General features: G+C 38.3%; 1 protein-coding gene across 3 annotated transcripts; it reads left to right on the forward strand.

The window, feature by feature from the left end:
* The first annotated feature begins 2031 nt into the window (after positions 1–2031).
* Positions 2032–16659, forward strand: LOC121956772 (ethanolamine-phosphate cytidylyltransferase-like). 3 transcript variants are annotated; one of them, XM_088091162.1, is made up of 14 exons: positions 2206–2344; positions 9084–9179; positions 9850–9938; positions 10452–10613; positions 10727–10793; positions 10885–10969; positions 11048–11088; positions 12305–12453; positions 12527–12609; positions 12706–12783; positions 13870–13935; positions 14028–14093; positions 14193–14281; positions 14471–16659. In XM_088091162.1, exons 3-14 carry the CDS (start codon positions 9857–9859, stop codon positions 14583–14585), a joined length of 1083 nt encoding a protein of 360 aa, XP_087947288.1. In that variant the 5' UTR covers positions 2206–2344; positions 9084–9179; positions 9850–9856; the 3' UTR covers positions 14586–16659. The 3 variants fall into 3 exon arrangements, with proteins under 3 accessions (XP_087947287.1, XP_042361084.1, XP_087947288.1); XM_088091161.1 differs by lacking the exon at positions 9084–9179 and having other exon boundaries at positions 2032–2344; XM_042505150.2 differs by lacking the exon at positions 9084–9179 and having other exon boundaries at positions 2033–2344; positions 11048–11089; positions 12321–12453.
* Positions 16660–17356: the final 697 nt, after the last annotated feature.

A 17356-nucleotide genomic window follows, 5' to 3' on the forward strand; every position in this document is an offset into this window, starting at 1 on the left:
TGAATCACACAAAGCTGTTGTGATGGTGCATATGAGGTATTCTCATCCTAATATCAAACACCATGATTATTTGGTGAGTGCCGTCCCATCATTTAGAAAAACCTACAAGGTAAGAGCCAAACGAAAGACTCCAGACAACTAGTGAGACAACAGATAACCAGGATGTTGTGAGGAGTGAATCTTTCCTCAGTTTATTTGCAATATGTGGGTCTGGGTTTCCCTCTGCTGGCACCTCTGTGTAAAGACTGTATGTAGCTATTTAACAGGGTTTTTCTACAAGATGACGCCACACAGCCTCAACAGAAGGATTTCCCCCTACAGTGCACATCTTTGTTTTCCCTCTTGTTAAAGGTTGAAAACTATGAAAAAATATGTCCCCAGAGTGACACACTGTACTGTTATTATAGCAAAGGGTGGGTCGGTTTTAAGTGTCCCCTTACTTTATACACGCTATAATAGAAACACGTGCAAATGCAAACTAATAACAGCAACATAGTACTTGTTTGTGCATTCAGATTTTGTAGACACTGTGTGAGTTAGCCATTCATTCAACTCAGTTTTGTCAGAGTATGCATGCTGATGTTATACTGGACAATTGCACACACCACTAAATTATCTTTGTGGAATGAACACAGTCAATACTGATAAGGGTGTCAACAAAATTTGAACATTACAATCTTGTTAAGGATTTACTGCAAGGCTGTTGGTTTGCATACTGGTATTATGTATGTATGTATGTATGTATTTATTCATTTATATATTCATATACATCATGATGTATTGGCTAAGCCTGTTCGCACTTAATTTAGTCTTGTTTTTGTTTTATTCATTATGTAGCCTACATTTGTTTAATTGACCTAAACCAAGCCGCATTACTATTATTATTATTATTATTATTATTATTATTATTATTATTATTGTAACAATGCAAAGTCAAGGCATACATGCACACATACAAAAGGGAACTTTTTGTAGAGAAACAATACAACAAATTTGCAATAATACTTTAAAATAATTTCTCTACGCTAAATTAATCAGATGGTATAATGTAACTTTGCTAGTGGGTCAATATGTTTTGATGATAGAAGTGTTTGTATTTCTTGTATTTTGTTTGTATTTCAGTTTGTATTTATTTAATCTATAACTTGTTTGTTTTTTGTTGCTTTGTTTTAGGCTAGTTTATTCCAACATTATAAAAACACAACTACAGCAAATTAGAGGGATTAAGGGACAAATACAAAAATTAAAACATAAAATAATACCAATAATTATAATTGATTTTAAATGCATTAAAAAAAAAGATAGTGTAGAGGTATTTTCTTCTTGGTTGTGATCTCTGAGGTCACCATAAATTTACAATAACATTTTAATATGATTTTTATACATGCTAAATCTTCAGATGATTTAATGCAACGTTGCTCAGTTATCCTGTACATATTACTCGATACAGTTACAATTTGTATGTATTGAAGCTATAACTTATTTCATTTCATTATTTGATCTTCATTTTCATATTACAATATATTATTATTGTTGATACTTTACCCCAAAACACAAACAAGAATATCTCCAGTGGGCTATTCATTATTTTTGATTATTTTGCTGAGCATGTTATATATATTTTAAAGACAAAGGAAATTATCTCTATTGTGGTTGGTGTTTTACAGGAATAACTTGTGGAACTGAACGTACAGACCCCAAACTGGCACTTCATCAAAGACATCTCTGGCAGAAAGCCTGCTGTTTCTGTGGGAATCCAGATCTTGTCACATGACAGTGGAAAACGCCGCTATTATGTAACAACATGTCGGCTGCGTGCACCGGCACTTCATCGTACGATCCAACCTGAATCAAGTGCGCCGAGATAAACTCACATCTTCATGTTCGGTCTTTTCAAAATAAAACCAAGCACTGTGATATGCGTTGCAATGAGTTTTATGAACAGCGCTTGCTTTCCTTCTTGGCTTATCTGCTTTCTTTGGCAAGCTTGACGTAACGCGTCGTGCGCATAGGTCGTGCGTCGTTGCGTCGCACCATAGAGGAGGCGTTTGCGCATCGCGCTACTGCTGCTGCTGGAGCTGCCGCTGCTGCTGCTGACACACAAACCGGCTGTCCTGCACTGAAACGGGGCGCCCAACTGCCACAGTTCACCATCTCACCTGGAAGGAGTCGCTCTGTTGCATTTTAAGTGTTCATCACTCAGCAGCTTCAACATGATCAAGAACGGACACCACCACCACCAAGTCAACACGGCAGCCGGGAAAGACGCAGGGACGACCCCCGGCGCTGCAGCATGCAGTCCCGAGAAGAGGAGGCGAAGAATCCGGGTGTGGTGTGATGGCTGGTGAGTAATTTACTGGGTGATTGATGGTGTCGACAAGATGCAGCATTGTTCTTATCGTTTGCATCGAGCACGAATGAATGAATGTATCACGGTGTCTGACATCTACCACCGGACAGGCCTGCTGCAGGTGACACAGCTCCCAGGACTGCTGCTTCATCCTGCAGAGATATCAGGAAACTTTTAATTGAATATTATCTTTTATATATTCTGCTATGCGAGCTTCAATGGGCAGACACATGGCTATTGTAATTCAGGATTACTTTACTTTTACTCTACCTTGTTGCTGGGACATCCTATTCTCAATTTTCCTCATCAGTAGACACATTATTACATAATACCACCAGGACAGATTAATATATTGATCTTTTCTGCTGCAATTTATCGTAACTCACTGTCATCCAGAGGGAGCCTCCTAAAAATGACCAGCTCAGGTATACTCTGTAGTAATGCATAGTACCGACTGCACTTAACCCTTTAAAACTCGAACCGGTTGGCTTGGTTTCTGTCAAAAACATGCGAAGAAGGCAATGAGCAACAAAAAAAGAAAGAAAATAAGCAAGAACTTAGTAAAAATATAACAAAATGACCTGAAAATTATTTTTGAAATAATAATGAAAAAGCACTACAAAAAAGTAACGCAAATATCAAACAAGGAAATGACTTCAAAAAAGTCATTTAAATAATATTAATTCTGTAACATATTTTTGATATTTTTTTCCCCTTTCCCCAAGATGTATTTCCCTAGCTTTTTAGAGATAATTCTAAATCTACTAATTTCTTGATATTTGCAGGATATTTGTGCTTATTTTTTGCTTGTTTCTTATTGCCTTTTTTCCAATGTTTTTGAAAGAAATTGTACCAATTTGGTTGGTTCAAAGGTTCAAATACTTATTGAAATGTGTCTGAATGCAGCACAAGAAAAGTGATGTCACTAAATTGTTCAAAGGGTTAATGCAGAGCTTTATTAGAGTCAGAGGCAACAACATTTTTTTACACAGTTGACAGCCTATTAGAATTAAGATGCCATTGTCATGCAAGAGTAGTGGTGGGAATCACCAAAAGCCCCATGACAAGACATTATCACGATACTACCAAAAGTTTTGTATTTGCAACATTAATAATATTTATAATAAAAACGATGTATTGATACAATATTGTTATATTGTACAATATGTTGCTGTATCACTTTTTTTCCTCAAACCTGTGAGCAAGGCACAGGCTAAATGTGTAAATTTATGTCAAGGTTTACAAATATTCTTTTAAAAATCATTGGATTTGGTCACTAAATGTTGCACTACAAACTTTGTTATTGACAGCAAAATCAGACTTAACTAATATACGGGTATAAAAGCCTATGTAATGCATATATAGGCCTACATAAAATCCATACATAACCAAGAAGGTCATACACTGCCACAAAGATGTTCGAGGACCAAATCTGATATTTAAGGATATTTAAATGATCTTCAGGAGGCACTTTTTAAAAGGCCACTCTGAACACGCTTGGTATAACTTTTCATGGGATTATTTTCATGATGCCATAATGACACCTGTACAAACAAGGTGTCTCCTTTCAGCACGGTGTAATGGAATAAAAAACAATTATATCAGGAGTTGAGCAAGGCGGTCACGCAGCACCAGGCGCGTCTTATAATGCAATACAGGTGATTAATGTGAACACACAGCTGTGGGAAGGGCAAGGCTAACCAGGCAAATTAGCACTTGTGTTCACATCAATTGGCGAAACATGTACAACAAAGGTCAAAAGCAAAGATGAGCTTTGTTCACTCTGTTCCTGTTAACATGACAGGCAGTAAGACGTTATTGTTGGCCACTCTTCTTCATGTGACAGACGAGCCTAATGATGCTGAACTCACTGAGCAGGTTTCATGAACTGGACTAGGTAGAGTTAAAGGTTTTAGTGTCATGTCAGATGAACGTATGGTGCTCAGTCAGTGCACTACCATTCCAATCACCTCACCTTGGCACTCTCAGGAGGACTCGAATCAGATAGAGAATACATCTGTGCTGCTGTCTGGTTAACAGAGCATCATGGAAAACCAAGAATTTGGCCGATGTCGAAATCTTAATTTTACATGACAAAGTGTTAACTAGCTATGGATCACATAGTGACATTCAGGGTACAAAATTAGCACCATCGCTTAGCCAAATGCTGGTAAAATATGCAAGTGGCTGGTAGATTTGCCTCACTCACCATTCAAAAAATACAATGGTCATCTATTGAGTGGCTGTTAGATTTTGAACATTTACGAGTTATTTGGCAGGTGGACAGAAAAATCAGTTTTGCACCTTAGTGACATGTAAAGGGTTATTTTCACTAAAAAACAGAAAATGTTGTTTTGTAGTCTTTTAGTATTGTGATTCTGATGATTTTGCTGCAACCCTAAAACAATGGATGTGAATGGCATTTTGTTGTACACCTGGCATTTGGGGAAAAAAACAACAAAAAAACCTCAACAACAACCTGTTTCCGGAGTCACTGTCCACACTTTGGTCTATACATTTTTTTGAAAGCTAATTTCTGCAGAAAATATTGAAAACTGTACAAATTATGAGTTTGCAATAGAATCTTCAGCTCTATGTTTCTTAAAAATGCAGGCAAACTGATTTGTTGATTATTCAATTGACAGAAAAGGGATTCCCAACTATTTAGACAAATAATTGATTGACATTTTTGAAGCAAAAATTCCAATATTCACTGTTTTCAGCTCCTTATATATGAGGTGATGTGATAGTTTTCGTTGCCTATGTGACAGCTAATTGAATATCTTCCAAATTTTTGACCAAAACAGGCTATTTGAATATGTCACCATTAGCTTTTTGTTTTTTATAACAAGCATTTTTCACAATTATCTTTAATTTTTAAGCAAATTTATTAATCAATAATGAAAATAACCATTAGTTGCAGCCCATGAAGGGACCCTTTAAGATGCCTCCTCTGAGAGAAACACCAAGCATTGGTGGACAGAGTGTGCAGCAGAAAAATAAATGTTTTGAATATCTGTATGAAGGCCAGGATTACGGTGGCTTTCTCTGGTAAAATTCCTGCCATTTAGGTGTGGCTGCCTGTCCTCGGTTTGATGGAATGTTGCAGAATATTTGGGATGCCAGAATATTAACCGGTGGGGTGAGCATGCAAAGAGAGCCAATGTCAACAGAGCTCATGCCATTAACCCCCTCTAACCTCTAATGCGCTCAGAGACGGGTACGGCCGCTGTTGCCTGTGCAGCCGTACCCGTCACTGAGCGCATTGTTTCCCTTGAAGCCCTACTGGACGCCACCGCACTCTTACTGACATTCAGCGTTGTCAGCGGTATGAGAGGAAAATTCCAAGGAAAGAGCACAGTCACTTCTTTTGTTGACCCTGCCCCCTCCTCTCTGTACAAAGATGCTTATTTGTCACAATGAAAAGAGGTGATGGGGTTAAAGATCAGTTGTCAGTGAAGCATCATCAAGGAGGAGTGTAAAGTCCACTGTGTTTCTGCTGAGGTAGTGTGTCCAAACAGGCATGTAAATGTGCTATTTAAAGCCTCCGCAATGTAACAGTGTGTCGTATTTATTCCTTATATGAGTTTATTACTATTATTATTGTTATTATTATTATTATTATTATTATTATTATTATTATTATTATTATTATTATTATTTATATAGGACCTTTAAAAACAGAGTTTACAATGTGTTTTGACAAATAGTAAAAACAGAGACAAACAGAAAGTTAGGATAGAATAAAAAACTTAAAATAAAACAAGACAAATGCATGCAAGACGTAAAATGTCAATATAGAATAATACTAACAAATAGACCAAAAAAAACCCCAATAAATTAAATAAAACCACATATAAAAGAAATAAAACATAAATACAATTGGTTAGATACATTTTAAAAGATTGATGTAAAGGCGAAATTACATAAAATGTATAAAGTCTATAAAGATATTTTTTAAGAAGTAATATAAAAGTAGTCATATTGGTGTCCTGAGAATGAAAGACCTTGTTGTACAACATCAGCACCATCTTTGTTGGTATTTTCACTTTTAATTCAACTCAAACATCACCAGAATGTCAAGACTTTAAGTTTGTACTCCCTTAAATCCGACACGTGTCCCATTGTTTTCTGTTGCTTTGCTCTCAAGAAGCATAGGTGCTGTTCGGGTGTCCGCTAACAGGCTCCACTTATTAATATTTCACCATCTCACGGTCATGATCCATCCCTGCTAAAAAATACAACAGGAATACGGTAACACATGTTGGGCACCCAGCTAGTGTAACACCCCCAAAAAAGCAGCCTCCTGCTCTTATGTAACTCTGTCTAGGTCTCCAAGTTTTCTTCCCTATTCATTCACCTCCAAATGCCCCCCCACCCCACCACACACACACACACACACACACACACCCTTTCACTGCATTCTTATGGCCCTGCTCTATCACCTCAGAGCCCGAGCACGTGGATCCCATTTCAACAGATTGACAGCACAAGACGCAGAAAATCCTGCCTCCTCGACAACAAGCCGTGTGCATTTTGCTGAGGATGTATCTGAATCACGTAGACAAGCCCCAGAGTCTTGCAATAGTTGTTTTTGTGTTACAAATCCACTCAAGTGCAGTCCAGGCTGTTTGCAGTCAGGCTGTGTATAGTGACACAGCAGCAAGGCACAGATGCTGTCTTTCATTAGCATAGCCCGGGGCTGAAAACAGCACGGGATTCTGTTGCTCTTGTGCCTATGTGCATACTGTACTTCTGGCGTCTGTTTTCTTATTGATTTTTTGAGGATGCTATTCATAGAGCTGTTTTACTCCTGACTCCTGAGAGAGCTTGCGTGCAATTTGATATACTAAAGAGTACACATATGCCAATTTTTATATTTTTTCTCTCTCTCTCTTTGGGGAGTTAATTGCTGTCACAGAATTGCTTTTTTTATTTAATTATTTTTTTTATTGAACCCAGGTAAGTCTAGTTGAGATCAATGATCCCCTTTCAAGGGACTCTTGGCCAGACAACAGCATGAGAAAAGTTACCAACAACAGCCACAGTAAAAAAACATAAAAAATATACAATAAACATAAATAATACCTACACACCATTAGAGGCATGCCATATCATATCATTTACAATACTACTGGTTTGATTTTTAATGTGAAACATTCATATCCCGATAATGGCAATATTTTTAGTTGTTAACATAATGTCATCTTACCGATAAGTACAGCAACAAAAAGTATGGCTGAGAGCAAAACTGCTTCTGGTTGTTGTTGTAAAACTAAAGAAATTAGACTTTATCTTTGTTTAGTTCTGTCTGGATATTTGAAGGCAAACTGTTACATTTATGCTAAAAACTATGAGACTTATTTTGTTGCGGTTGTTAAATAATATCGTACATCTTGTGTTATAGTTGTTCTTATAATCTAAAATACAGTATTTTTATATTTTTAAGTATTTTGTCATATCACCAAGAAAATCGTCATCACAAAAATACCCTGAAATATTGTATGAGAACTTTAAAATCAAGCAGAGGGACCAGTTCTCTTAGTTTCTTTTTGAGGGGTTTTCCAAGTGAGGGGAGCAAAGCACATAAAAGCTTTCTTTCACAGCTCAGTCCGTGCACTGGAAACAGACGAGACTAAATCTTGATATCTCAGACTATTGCTACAGTCATTTCTTTGTTCAATCAAATTGTAAATGTTTGAAGGAAGTTTACCCATTAATGCTTTAAATAATTAAAAAGTACCAGTGACTGGGCCTTCGAAAGGTCAAAGATGGCCAACCAGCCCTGGAAAAAAGCACATAGTGATGAGTGAGAGCTTTGCAGTTTGTGCAAATCTCAGTTGCACGATGATATGCAGCATCTAACATGAACAAGCAATATGCAGATACATTTATATCAACAGATCACCGTAATCCAGAACCTGTAAAACTGTGGTAGCAACTCGTCTTTTTCTCACTTTAAACTCAGCTTTTTAAGAAGACAGTGAGTCATCAAGCAAATACAGAGACATTTGTAACATGAGACAACTTCTAACTTTTTTCCCTGAGCAGTAATAGTATCAGGAGTGTTCACAGGCTTTTTCTAATGGTAATGTAACCTCATATTCTGTGATTAGACTTCAATAAACTCAATGCATCCTCAGTGACACCTGCAGTCGCTTTCACCAGTCACATTCTTCTCTTTTTTTGTGCAGAAGTCAATATCTCCGTCCAAGTAGAGCAGGAAGAAAAAGGATCAGACTGATGTCAGCTGTTGGCTGTAGCAACAGTGATGGAAGGCTAATACCCATCTGTTCTCTATTACTATGCTAGATTACCACGTTACAATCTCAGACTCCAATCTGTGCTAATCTAATTATCTACAGATGGTATCAGAGCCAGGGTGGTGTGAAGTGGGAGGGAAAAACACACTGACTATGCTGTTGACTTTTTTTATTTGTTGAGACTTTGATCAGATATCTAGCAGATCATACGATGAGTATGTTTGGTGGGTTGATACACTGTAAATCTTAATAAGGTCAAGGTCCAGATGAAATGGAATATAATATAATGTTTTCTTTTATGTAAAATCACCTGAAAATTAGAATTGTCATGTTTTCATTACCTTATTATGAGCCATTTATATCTACGTAGAGTGGGGGTTCTTGTCCGGGGCAAACTGCTTTATTAAGTGTTTTTACACTTTTTTTTTTTACTTTTAAGATTTTTTAAAAAGATTTTATTTATTTGGTAGGAAAGCTATAGTGTGAAAGAGGGAGAGAAAGGAATTGAACCTATGGTCGCCGCAGCAAGGACATAGCCTTTGAACACAGGCCGCCTGCTCTACAAGGTGAGCTACAGAGTGCCCCAAAACACTGATTTTTATTATGAAAGTGTTTTATTGCAGTGTTTTTACAGGTTTTATCACCTGTTCTGTTTTGGAGATGAGGAGACTTCTGCAGATAATTTGGCTACTGGTAAAAACCTCTGCAATAAAAACTGGAGGAATCTTAATCGGGAGTTTATATTTGGCAAACGGGAGAAGTTTCAGTTGGTTGTAATCTGCATTTCTCACGGCTAGATGCCACTAAATCGTATGCACTGCTCCTTTAAATTATCATATGGGTACTTTTATAAGTTTTAGGCCAAATGCTAAAAATCTGTTGATCTCCTACATTCCAGGTTGTTATTGCGTTTCATTTATTCCACAATATTTTGATCATCTTCCTTTTTTTTGTCAATATTACAAAAAGTTGTAATCTATACAAGTTGTGATCTATACACCAAATGCTTTTTAATATCTTTCTATCATCACAAATACAAGGCATAGTGTACTGGAGAAGACGTACACTTGCCATGTGATTTAGAGTGGCTGCCAAACCTCATTACTGTAATCCAAAAAATCTTCTGTCGTTCTTTTTCAAACCAAAAGTTTAAAAAACAATTCTTTCATTACCTCAGCTCCTGTGCCTCGCCATGATAATATAACTTTTACGTAACTTCTCTTTCTATCCTCCCAGTTACGACATGGTTCATTATGGCCACTCCAACCAGCTGCGGCAGGCCAAGGCCATGGGAGATTACCTCATCGTTGGAGTACACACAGATAGTAAGGCTCTGAAGCACTGACTCATTTTCCCTCCTGACTCCATATCTTCAATGAAAACCCTCTCTCTAAGGTCTAGCTCATCTGTACATGACTTTTTTTTCATCCCCTAATCTGATACTCCTCCTTCCTTCATGCGTGATTCAGCCTGGAGCTGCTGGCTCTGGGGAGCCATGGCACCTGTAGTCTGTTTATGATCTAAGTCCCATCATTACCAGGCGGACACCAGCTGTGCCCTATACGCTTTAAAGGGGCTGTTATGACAGTCATGCAGTAACTCAGCGATAGTGTCCCCTCTCCTATGGCATACTGACATTATAATAACCCAGAATGACTTCATAGTCAGGCCTAGCACAGACATCTGCTTAAGCGATACAATATCTTAATGATGAAGGCGACGCTCTGTTCAGTGACGATAAAATCTGCTTATCAGACTGTCATGAAAATGGAGATTTCTGTCTCGCTGTTCTGCTCGTGTTTATGTGTATCAACATTATGGTTTTGTTTATTTTCAAGGTGAGATTGCAAAGCACAAGGGTCCGCCAGTCTTCACTCAGGCAGAAAGATACAAGATGGTGCGGGCCATAAAATGGGTGGATGAGGTCGTGGAAGGTGCGCCATATGTCACCACCCTCCAGACCCTCGACAAGTACAACTGTGACTTCTGTGTGCACGGAGGTACACTCTGTTACTAAATCACGTCTTTATTTTTACACACAGATAGATTCATAGTCAAAAAGTAACCGTCAGCTCAAGGTATAATGCTAAATGGCTGATTTTGATTGTTTCAGATGATATAACACTAACAGTGGATGGGAAAGACACATATGAAGAGGTGAAGAAGTCAGGGCGATACAGGTGAGCTTCCTTTTAAGAAATGCAGAAATAACAGTTGTTTTGACATTTATGTATTTCTAAAGTTGTCAACATGTGTATTATGTTTTTCCAGGGAATGCAAGAGAACCCAGGGAGTTTCAACCACAGATCTGGTTGGCAGGATGCTACTGATGACCAAAGCGCATCATAGCAACATTGTGAGTACAAATTTATTCTCTCTGTATCTCAATCTCAGTACACAGCGCAATCCTAAATCAAGCCTCTCGTCTCTTTAGGATAGTTCAGACTATCAGCAGCACACAGACAACTTTGGAAAGGTAGGTACCAAACAAAAATGTATGGTTTTTTTAATGCTTTTGTCATCAGCTATATCAAATCCTCAGCATGTTAACAAACTTTTAATTGGCATATGTTTAACCCTTTAAAACCTGAGCAAATCGGCTTAATTTCTTTCAAAAATGGGGAAAAGGCGATGAGCATTAAATAAGAAATTAATAAAAAGTTAGAAGACAGTTATCTGATAATTAGCAAAAACTGAAAAAAAGAAAGAAAGACAAAAGAAAAGAAGCAAAGTAAAAAACTAAACAAAAACAAGAAAAGGACCTCAGCAAAGTGTGTAACAAATTTAAATAATGCTGTAATGTAATTTTAAGTATAGGCCTATAATTATGGTAATTATGGTTATCACTTTCTGGACATATTTCCCTTGTCTTTAAAAAAATCGAAATATACTAATTTCTTGCAATTGTTCTGCAAGATTTTTTTTTTTTTTTTTTTGCAAAATTACTTGTTGCCTTGTGTCCATTGTTTTCAAGCGAAATCTAACCAGTTTACACAGGTATCAGATATGTACATACTTCTGAACAATGCTTGAATGCACCACAAAAAATGATGTTGTTTCAGGTTTCAAAGGGGACTTATTATGCTCCTTTTAAGGTTCATACTTGTACTGAAGGTTTCTACTACATGTTTACATTATACTACACTGTAACACTATTTTAAAACATACAAAGTACAGAAAAGCATAATAGGTCCCCTTCAAAACCATTTTTTTTGGCTCTTCTTTCACTGTTTTGTTGTTCAAGTAGTTGAAGTAGCTATGTGGGCCAGACGTCAAACATTATTAAACAAAGGCCTTTACTGTGTGCCCACTTAATAATCAAGTTGCAGGCCTTGCCAGTAAAACAGTGAATGCCACTTCTGTTCCTTCGATTGGGAAAGTAGCTCAGAGTCAACATGCTGGGGATTTAAATAGTGTGAAAGCAGCAGAGGGTCTCTTCACATTTGAACATTTAGGACTGGCAGAGGGATGCTGTGAATTTGGCAAAGGTTGAATAAATGTGCGGAGGATTTGTGGGACATCTTTGAGTTCGAGCACATTGCTACTCACCACTACACCACTAGGTGGCAATAGTGAAGCGCTCTGGTCTCATGTGCTCAACATTCTCCAGTGATGATACTGTATCTGTACTGACTTGCATTCGTCTAATTGCTACACTGTTTGTACTCATTGTGCCTTTTTCTGGATTATGGGGGTCACATGGTCAGAAGGGCCACAGTCCCTGGACAGGGGTGTCTCAGTTCCTGCAGACCTCACAGAAGATCATCCAGTTTGCCTCTGGCCAGGAGCCTCAACCTGGAGACACTATCATCTATGTGGCAGGAGCCTTTGACCTCTTCCGTATCCTTTTAGAGCCTGTTGATATAAAATAGTCAGCTTTTTGGAAATTTACCCTTGACTAGTCTCCCGCCAGACATCGGCCATGTGGACTTCCTGGAAGCAGTGCATAAGCTTGCAGAAAAGCCATACATTATAGTGGGGTTGCACTTTGATCAGGTGAATCTCCTTTTGTTATTTTTTTTTTTTTTTTGCTTGAGATTTACTGCCTCCCTGAGTCAAGCGTTTACATATCCTCTTTGATAATATTTTCAGGAGGTGAACCGCTACAAAGGGAAAAACTACCCCATCATGAATGTCCATGAGAGAACCCTCAGCGTCCTGGCATGTCGAGTAGGTTCTTCCTTTTGTTCTCCCATAGACTGTATGAAAGCAGGCTGTATGAAGAGCGTATAAAACCCATATAATTGTGAGCCAGTAATTCATGCATATCCTATGTAGTTAGGAAGGCTGACTGGAGTAAAGAAGGAGGTAGCAAAAATCCCAAAATTCCATGTAACAAGGCAGCTTGGGGTGGCTGATGGGTCAAACAACACAGGACTTTTTCCTTAGGACTTGTGTTTGTGTCCCAAGTGAAACCAAGTGAACTTTGAGTTATTTTAAGGGTACATGATCACTATCACTATGTTTCTTTTTCTAAACCTAACCAAAGTAACTTTATTTAACCAATCCTTAACCTATGTAACTTTCAGTAAGTACGTAAATTTACGTTAAGTATGTCACGTCATTTATGGGACACCAATTTATTGGATATCATAGATATCTCAGGTGAGAATATGTTGAAAAAGGAAGTTAACGTAGCCTCTGCGCCTGAAAAGTGAAGCTAATTTGGAAGTGCTTTAAATCTGCATTCTTTCTAATGGCCAGCAGGGGGCGACTCCACCGCTGGTTGCAAAAAGAGGTCCAGGTGTATTCATGTATAGGAGAAAATGACCCTATTTCTCACTCTATTTATTACCTCAGTAAACATTTTCTTATTGAGTTTATTGTGTCAAAAGCTAGTTTGAAGTCTTCTTCAATACAGCATGAGGTTCATTTAGTACATTATGGCCCCATTTCGACTAAAAGATAAAACTAGGTATGCCTTAGGGTGTGCATGGCTACCTTGTCATTGACAAGTCATCACCATGGTGACCTGTCAGTCAGGAGAGAGGTGTAACATTGCTTATTCATGCCAGCTCCACGCTCTCGTCCAAGTACATTTACTTCTAGCTCTAAAAAACCAAGATGGTGACGGCCCAGTGGCTAAACTCAAGGCCACAGAACGGTAGTCCACAAACCAACAGGTGACATTATGGCGGCCTGTTCCAGACAGTCTAAAGTTCGTCCATCATCAACACTGTACATTACAACTATTTATCCACAGTTAATTTTGTGTGTGACTGATTTCTGATTTTGTTGTTTTACATTTCCCAACAGTATGTGTCAGAAGTGGTGATTGGTGCACCCTTTGCAGTCACAAAAGATTTGCTGGACCATTTTAAGGTAAGTACAGGCAATACAATTATCTCTCATTGTTAGATAGTAATATTCTCTGAGACTGAAATTAATAAAGTAGCACATTTTTTTATCCACAGGTGGATCTTGTATGCCATGGGAAGACAGAAATATATCCCGACAAGGATGGCTCTGACCCGTATGCTGTAAGACTCCAAATTCTGTCACATAAAGTTGTTTCTTTTAACGCTGTAATCTGCAGAGATGATACATTTCATTAATATGGCTTGTTTTTTCACATCCAGGAGCCAAGGAGGAAAGGAATCTTGCGTACTGTTGACAGTGGGAACAGCCTCACTACGGATGCCATTGTGCAAAGGATCATCAAAAACAGGTAAAATACCAGCAAAATTCCTGTCAGCTCTTAGTTAAACCAAAAAGGCTTAAAGGCAGAAAAAGCTAATTTTATGTTATATCCACTGTATGAACCACTATTTTTCTAAGTTAAATATATAGCACATTATTGTTTGCTGCTGTGGATCACACTGAGACCTTTTTTTCCAAATTCCTTGTTTTTATTCAGGTTGCTATTTGAAGCAAGGAACCAGAAGAAAGAGGCCAAAGAGATTGCTGTGATTCAGGCCATGAAACGACAAGAGGAAGAAAAGACAAAAGAAAGAGCCCAGGCTGTTTTGTAGGAAGGCCCCAAACAAGCACCATTGACTAAGTGTCAACATAACACTGACAAGCTCAATTAATCGAAACTCATGTAAATCAACTTTTTTATATGTTATGACACCCTCCACACACGATTCTGGTTAATAACAGCAGTCCTTGCAACAGCCCATTGATAGCCAGGGCGGCATAGTCTGCTGTGGGATCATCAGGCATACAGCATGTGTGTGTGTGTGTGTGTGTGCGTGTGCGCGCACAAGTTTGTGGGGGGATCGTCTGTCTATTAATATATTCAGCATATGCAAATATATGTTTATGTCAGTCAACAATCACAGTTATGGACAGACAAAAGTTAGAGCAAGGAAGATCTATTTTATGTCTTCTGATATTTTTGATTCCTAAAGTACTTTTATTTTTTTGCCTTCAAAAATATTGAATTTTTAAGTGTTATATTATGGGATTTAGACATATGAAGGGCAAGTGTGGGGTCCTGAGATGTTGTTCAGACATTAAACTGTAACCAGGAAGTGATTTGATTGGTCATTTCCATGGGGTTGTTGCTGCTTTCTGCCCAGCAATGGGTGGAGCCCCGAAACTGACCTATCTATGTATATACTGTATGTACTGTATCTATGTATTATAAAGTCATTACTGGCTCTCTGGAGGACGCTAAAACCACTAGAATATTAGAGCTAGATAGCAGTATCGGCAGCCAGAGTTGGGCCAGTTTATTTGGCCTGGTTCTGGGGCGTCACTCATTCCGAGTCTTAGCCAGTCAGCCAACCAGATGCAACCCCAACTTATTTCTTTCAGTGTGCAAAGTTTGAGCTGATGCTGGGTCAGGTCATTCCTTTAATGATGCCTAGTGATGGCAATGGCAGCCGCCAGAATTTGGCCATTTTACTTGGCCCCATTCTGGGTCCAAGCCGAGTAGGGGAACCAAATGCAGTCCAACATATTTTTTACGGCATACCGAGTTTGGGCTGATACTGGGCCAGGTCTTTTTGATAATGGCCCCTTGATGGCAATGTCTACCAGCCACAAACGGGCCATGTTACTCGGCCCTATATCAGGTCTAAGCCAAGTAGGGCAACCAGACACGACCCAACTTATTTCTGGAGTTTTGGCTGATGCTGGGCCAGGTCATTTTGATGACCGCCCAGAGAGGCCATCGCCAGAATCAAGCCAGTTTATTCAGCTCAATTCCTGAGTCAATTCAGCTGGGCACCTGGATTTGACCCAACTTATTTCTTCTGGCAGACCTATTTTGGGCCAATGCGGGGCCATGTCATTTTGATAACAGCCCAGTGATGGCAATGTTGGCAGCTGGAATCAGGCCACTTTATTTGGCCCGGTTATGTGGCGTCATTCATCTGGAGTCGCTGCCGCAACTGGTGGGGCCTAACATTTTTCTTCTGGTGTGCTGAGTCCAGGCCGATGCAGGGCCAGGTAGTTTTGGCTACCTTGGCTACTTATCTGCATCTTACTGGGGTTGTTTGGATGTCAGAAGGTGTTGAAACTCTTTGGGGACCTCATGTACATATCAGACCTTTCTCCAGACTGCACTGACTGCTCAGAAATCATCAGAACTGTTTCTGTTTTACTGGTAGAGCAGGTTTTTAACTCAACAATGCCTGGCCTTTTGAGTGCAATTGTATTTTTTTAAACCACTCCTTAGGTTTATCCTAATATAGGGAGCACTACAGCGTTTTAACAGACTGCTTTTAACCTTTTGTTTTAAGAGTATATCTAGAGAACTATGACAGATGCTCAGTGTTGTTGACTTGATCATGAAATAGACCTCTGACTGTCATTGAGCCCTGAACAATTTAACCTCTGTCTCTGTATCAAATGGGATTAAATAATATATTTTTTGTAGATGTATATTTTACTCACGTCCTCTCCATTAACTACTGTATAGATGGTTTCATATTGTTTAAAAAAAGCCCATAATAATATGTCTGTATGTCAAGTTGGAATGTATTCAGTGTAGGCTATAATGTGTATGTTATTGTCAACTCCCAGTTGATGAATACTGTAGAAACTGATTGGACTACAGTATACTGTTGCTTATAATAATAGCATTCTAATCTGAAAGGTTATTTGTCATCTTCTTTTCTCTAAACGGAAAATGTCTGGGTGTTTATTGCAATGTCTGTCTTCAGTATAAAGTTAAAGTTAATGTTTGGAGACAGAAATGACCTTTGATCAAAAAAGGAAATTATCTGAATTTTGAAACTTATGAATGAGTCACATAGAGCTTACTGTCAGGTCATTAAGAGTACAATTTTTTTTAGTAGCAGAGGCTGGTACCCAGCAAAGATCTGTAAGATCTTTCGAGAAGGAGGAAAGTACACATGCATTGTGACCTAATGTGAAAAGCAGTTTTTAGGTGGAAGTATGACATTATAGGACTCTTACTGTAAATTTCTAATTAGCCCAGAACCTTATGCTCATGTTGGCCATTGTGACAAATTCACCAATTTTAGGTAGCATGCTGTGCTTTAACGGATATTTGAAGAAGTCATGGATTTTAGTAACTCTATGCACTGTATCAAGCAGGCAGTGGTGGAAGAAGTATTTTGATTTTGAAAAGTAGCAATCCACAAAAAAAAAATAGCTTCTCCCTTTAAAGTAAAAGGCTTGCAATCAAAATCTTACATGAGTAAATGTGGAGTAGCAAAATGCTGTTTTCAGTTTTCAGTATCAAAATAAAGTAGGCTATTAATTATGCAAAATGACTGAATAATATATTTACAATCAATATAATCCTATACAATACAATCCTTGTAAG

This window comes from Plectropomus leopardus, chromosome 18 (genome assembly GCF_026936395.1).
Source record: "Plectropomus leopardus strain MGB_pleo_1.0 chromosome 18, ASM2693639v1, whole genome shotgun sequence".
Classification (NCBI taxonomy): Eukaryota; Metazoa; Chordata; class Actinopteri; order Perciformes; family Serranidae; genus Plectropomus; species Plectropomus leopardus.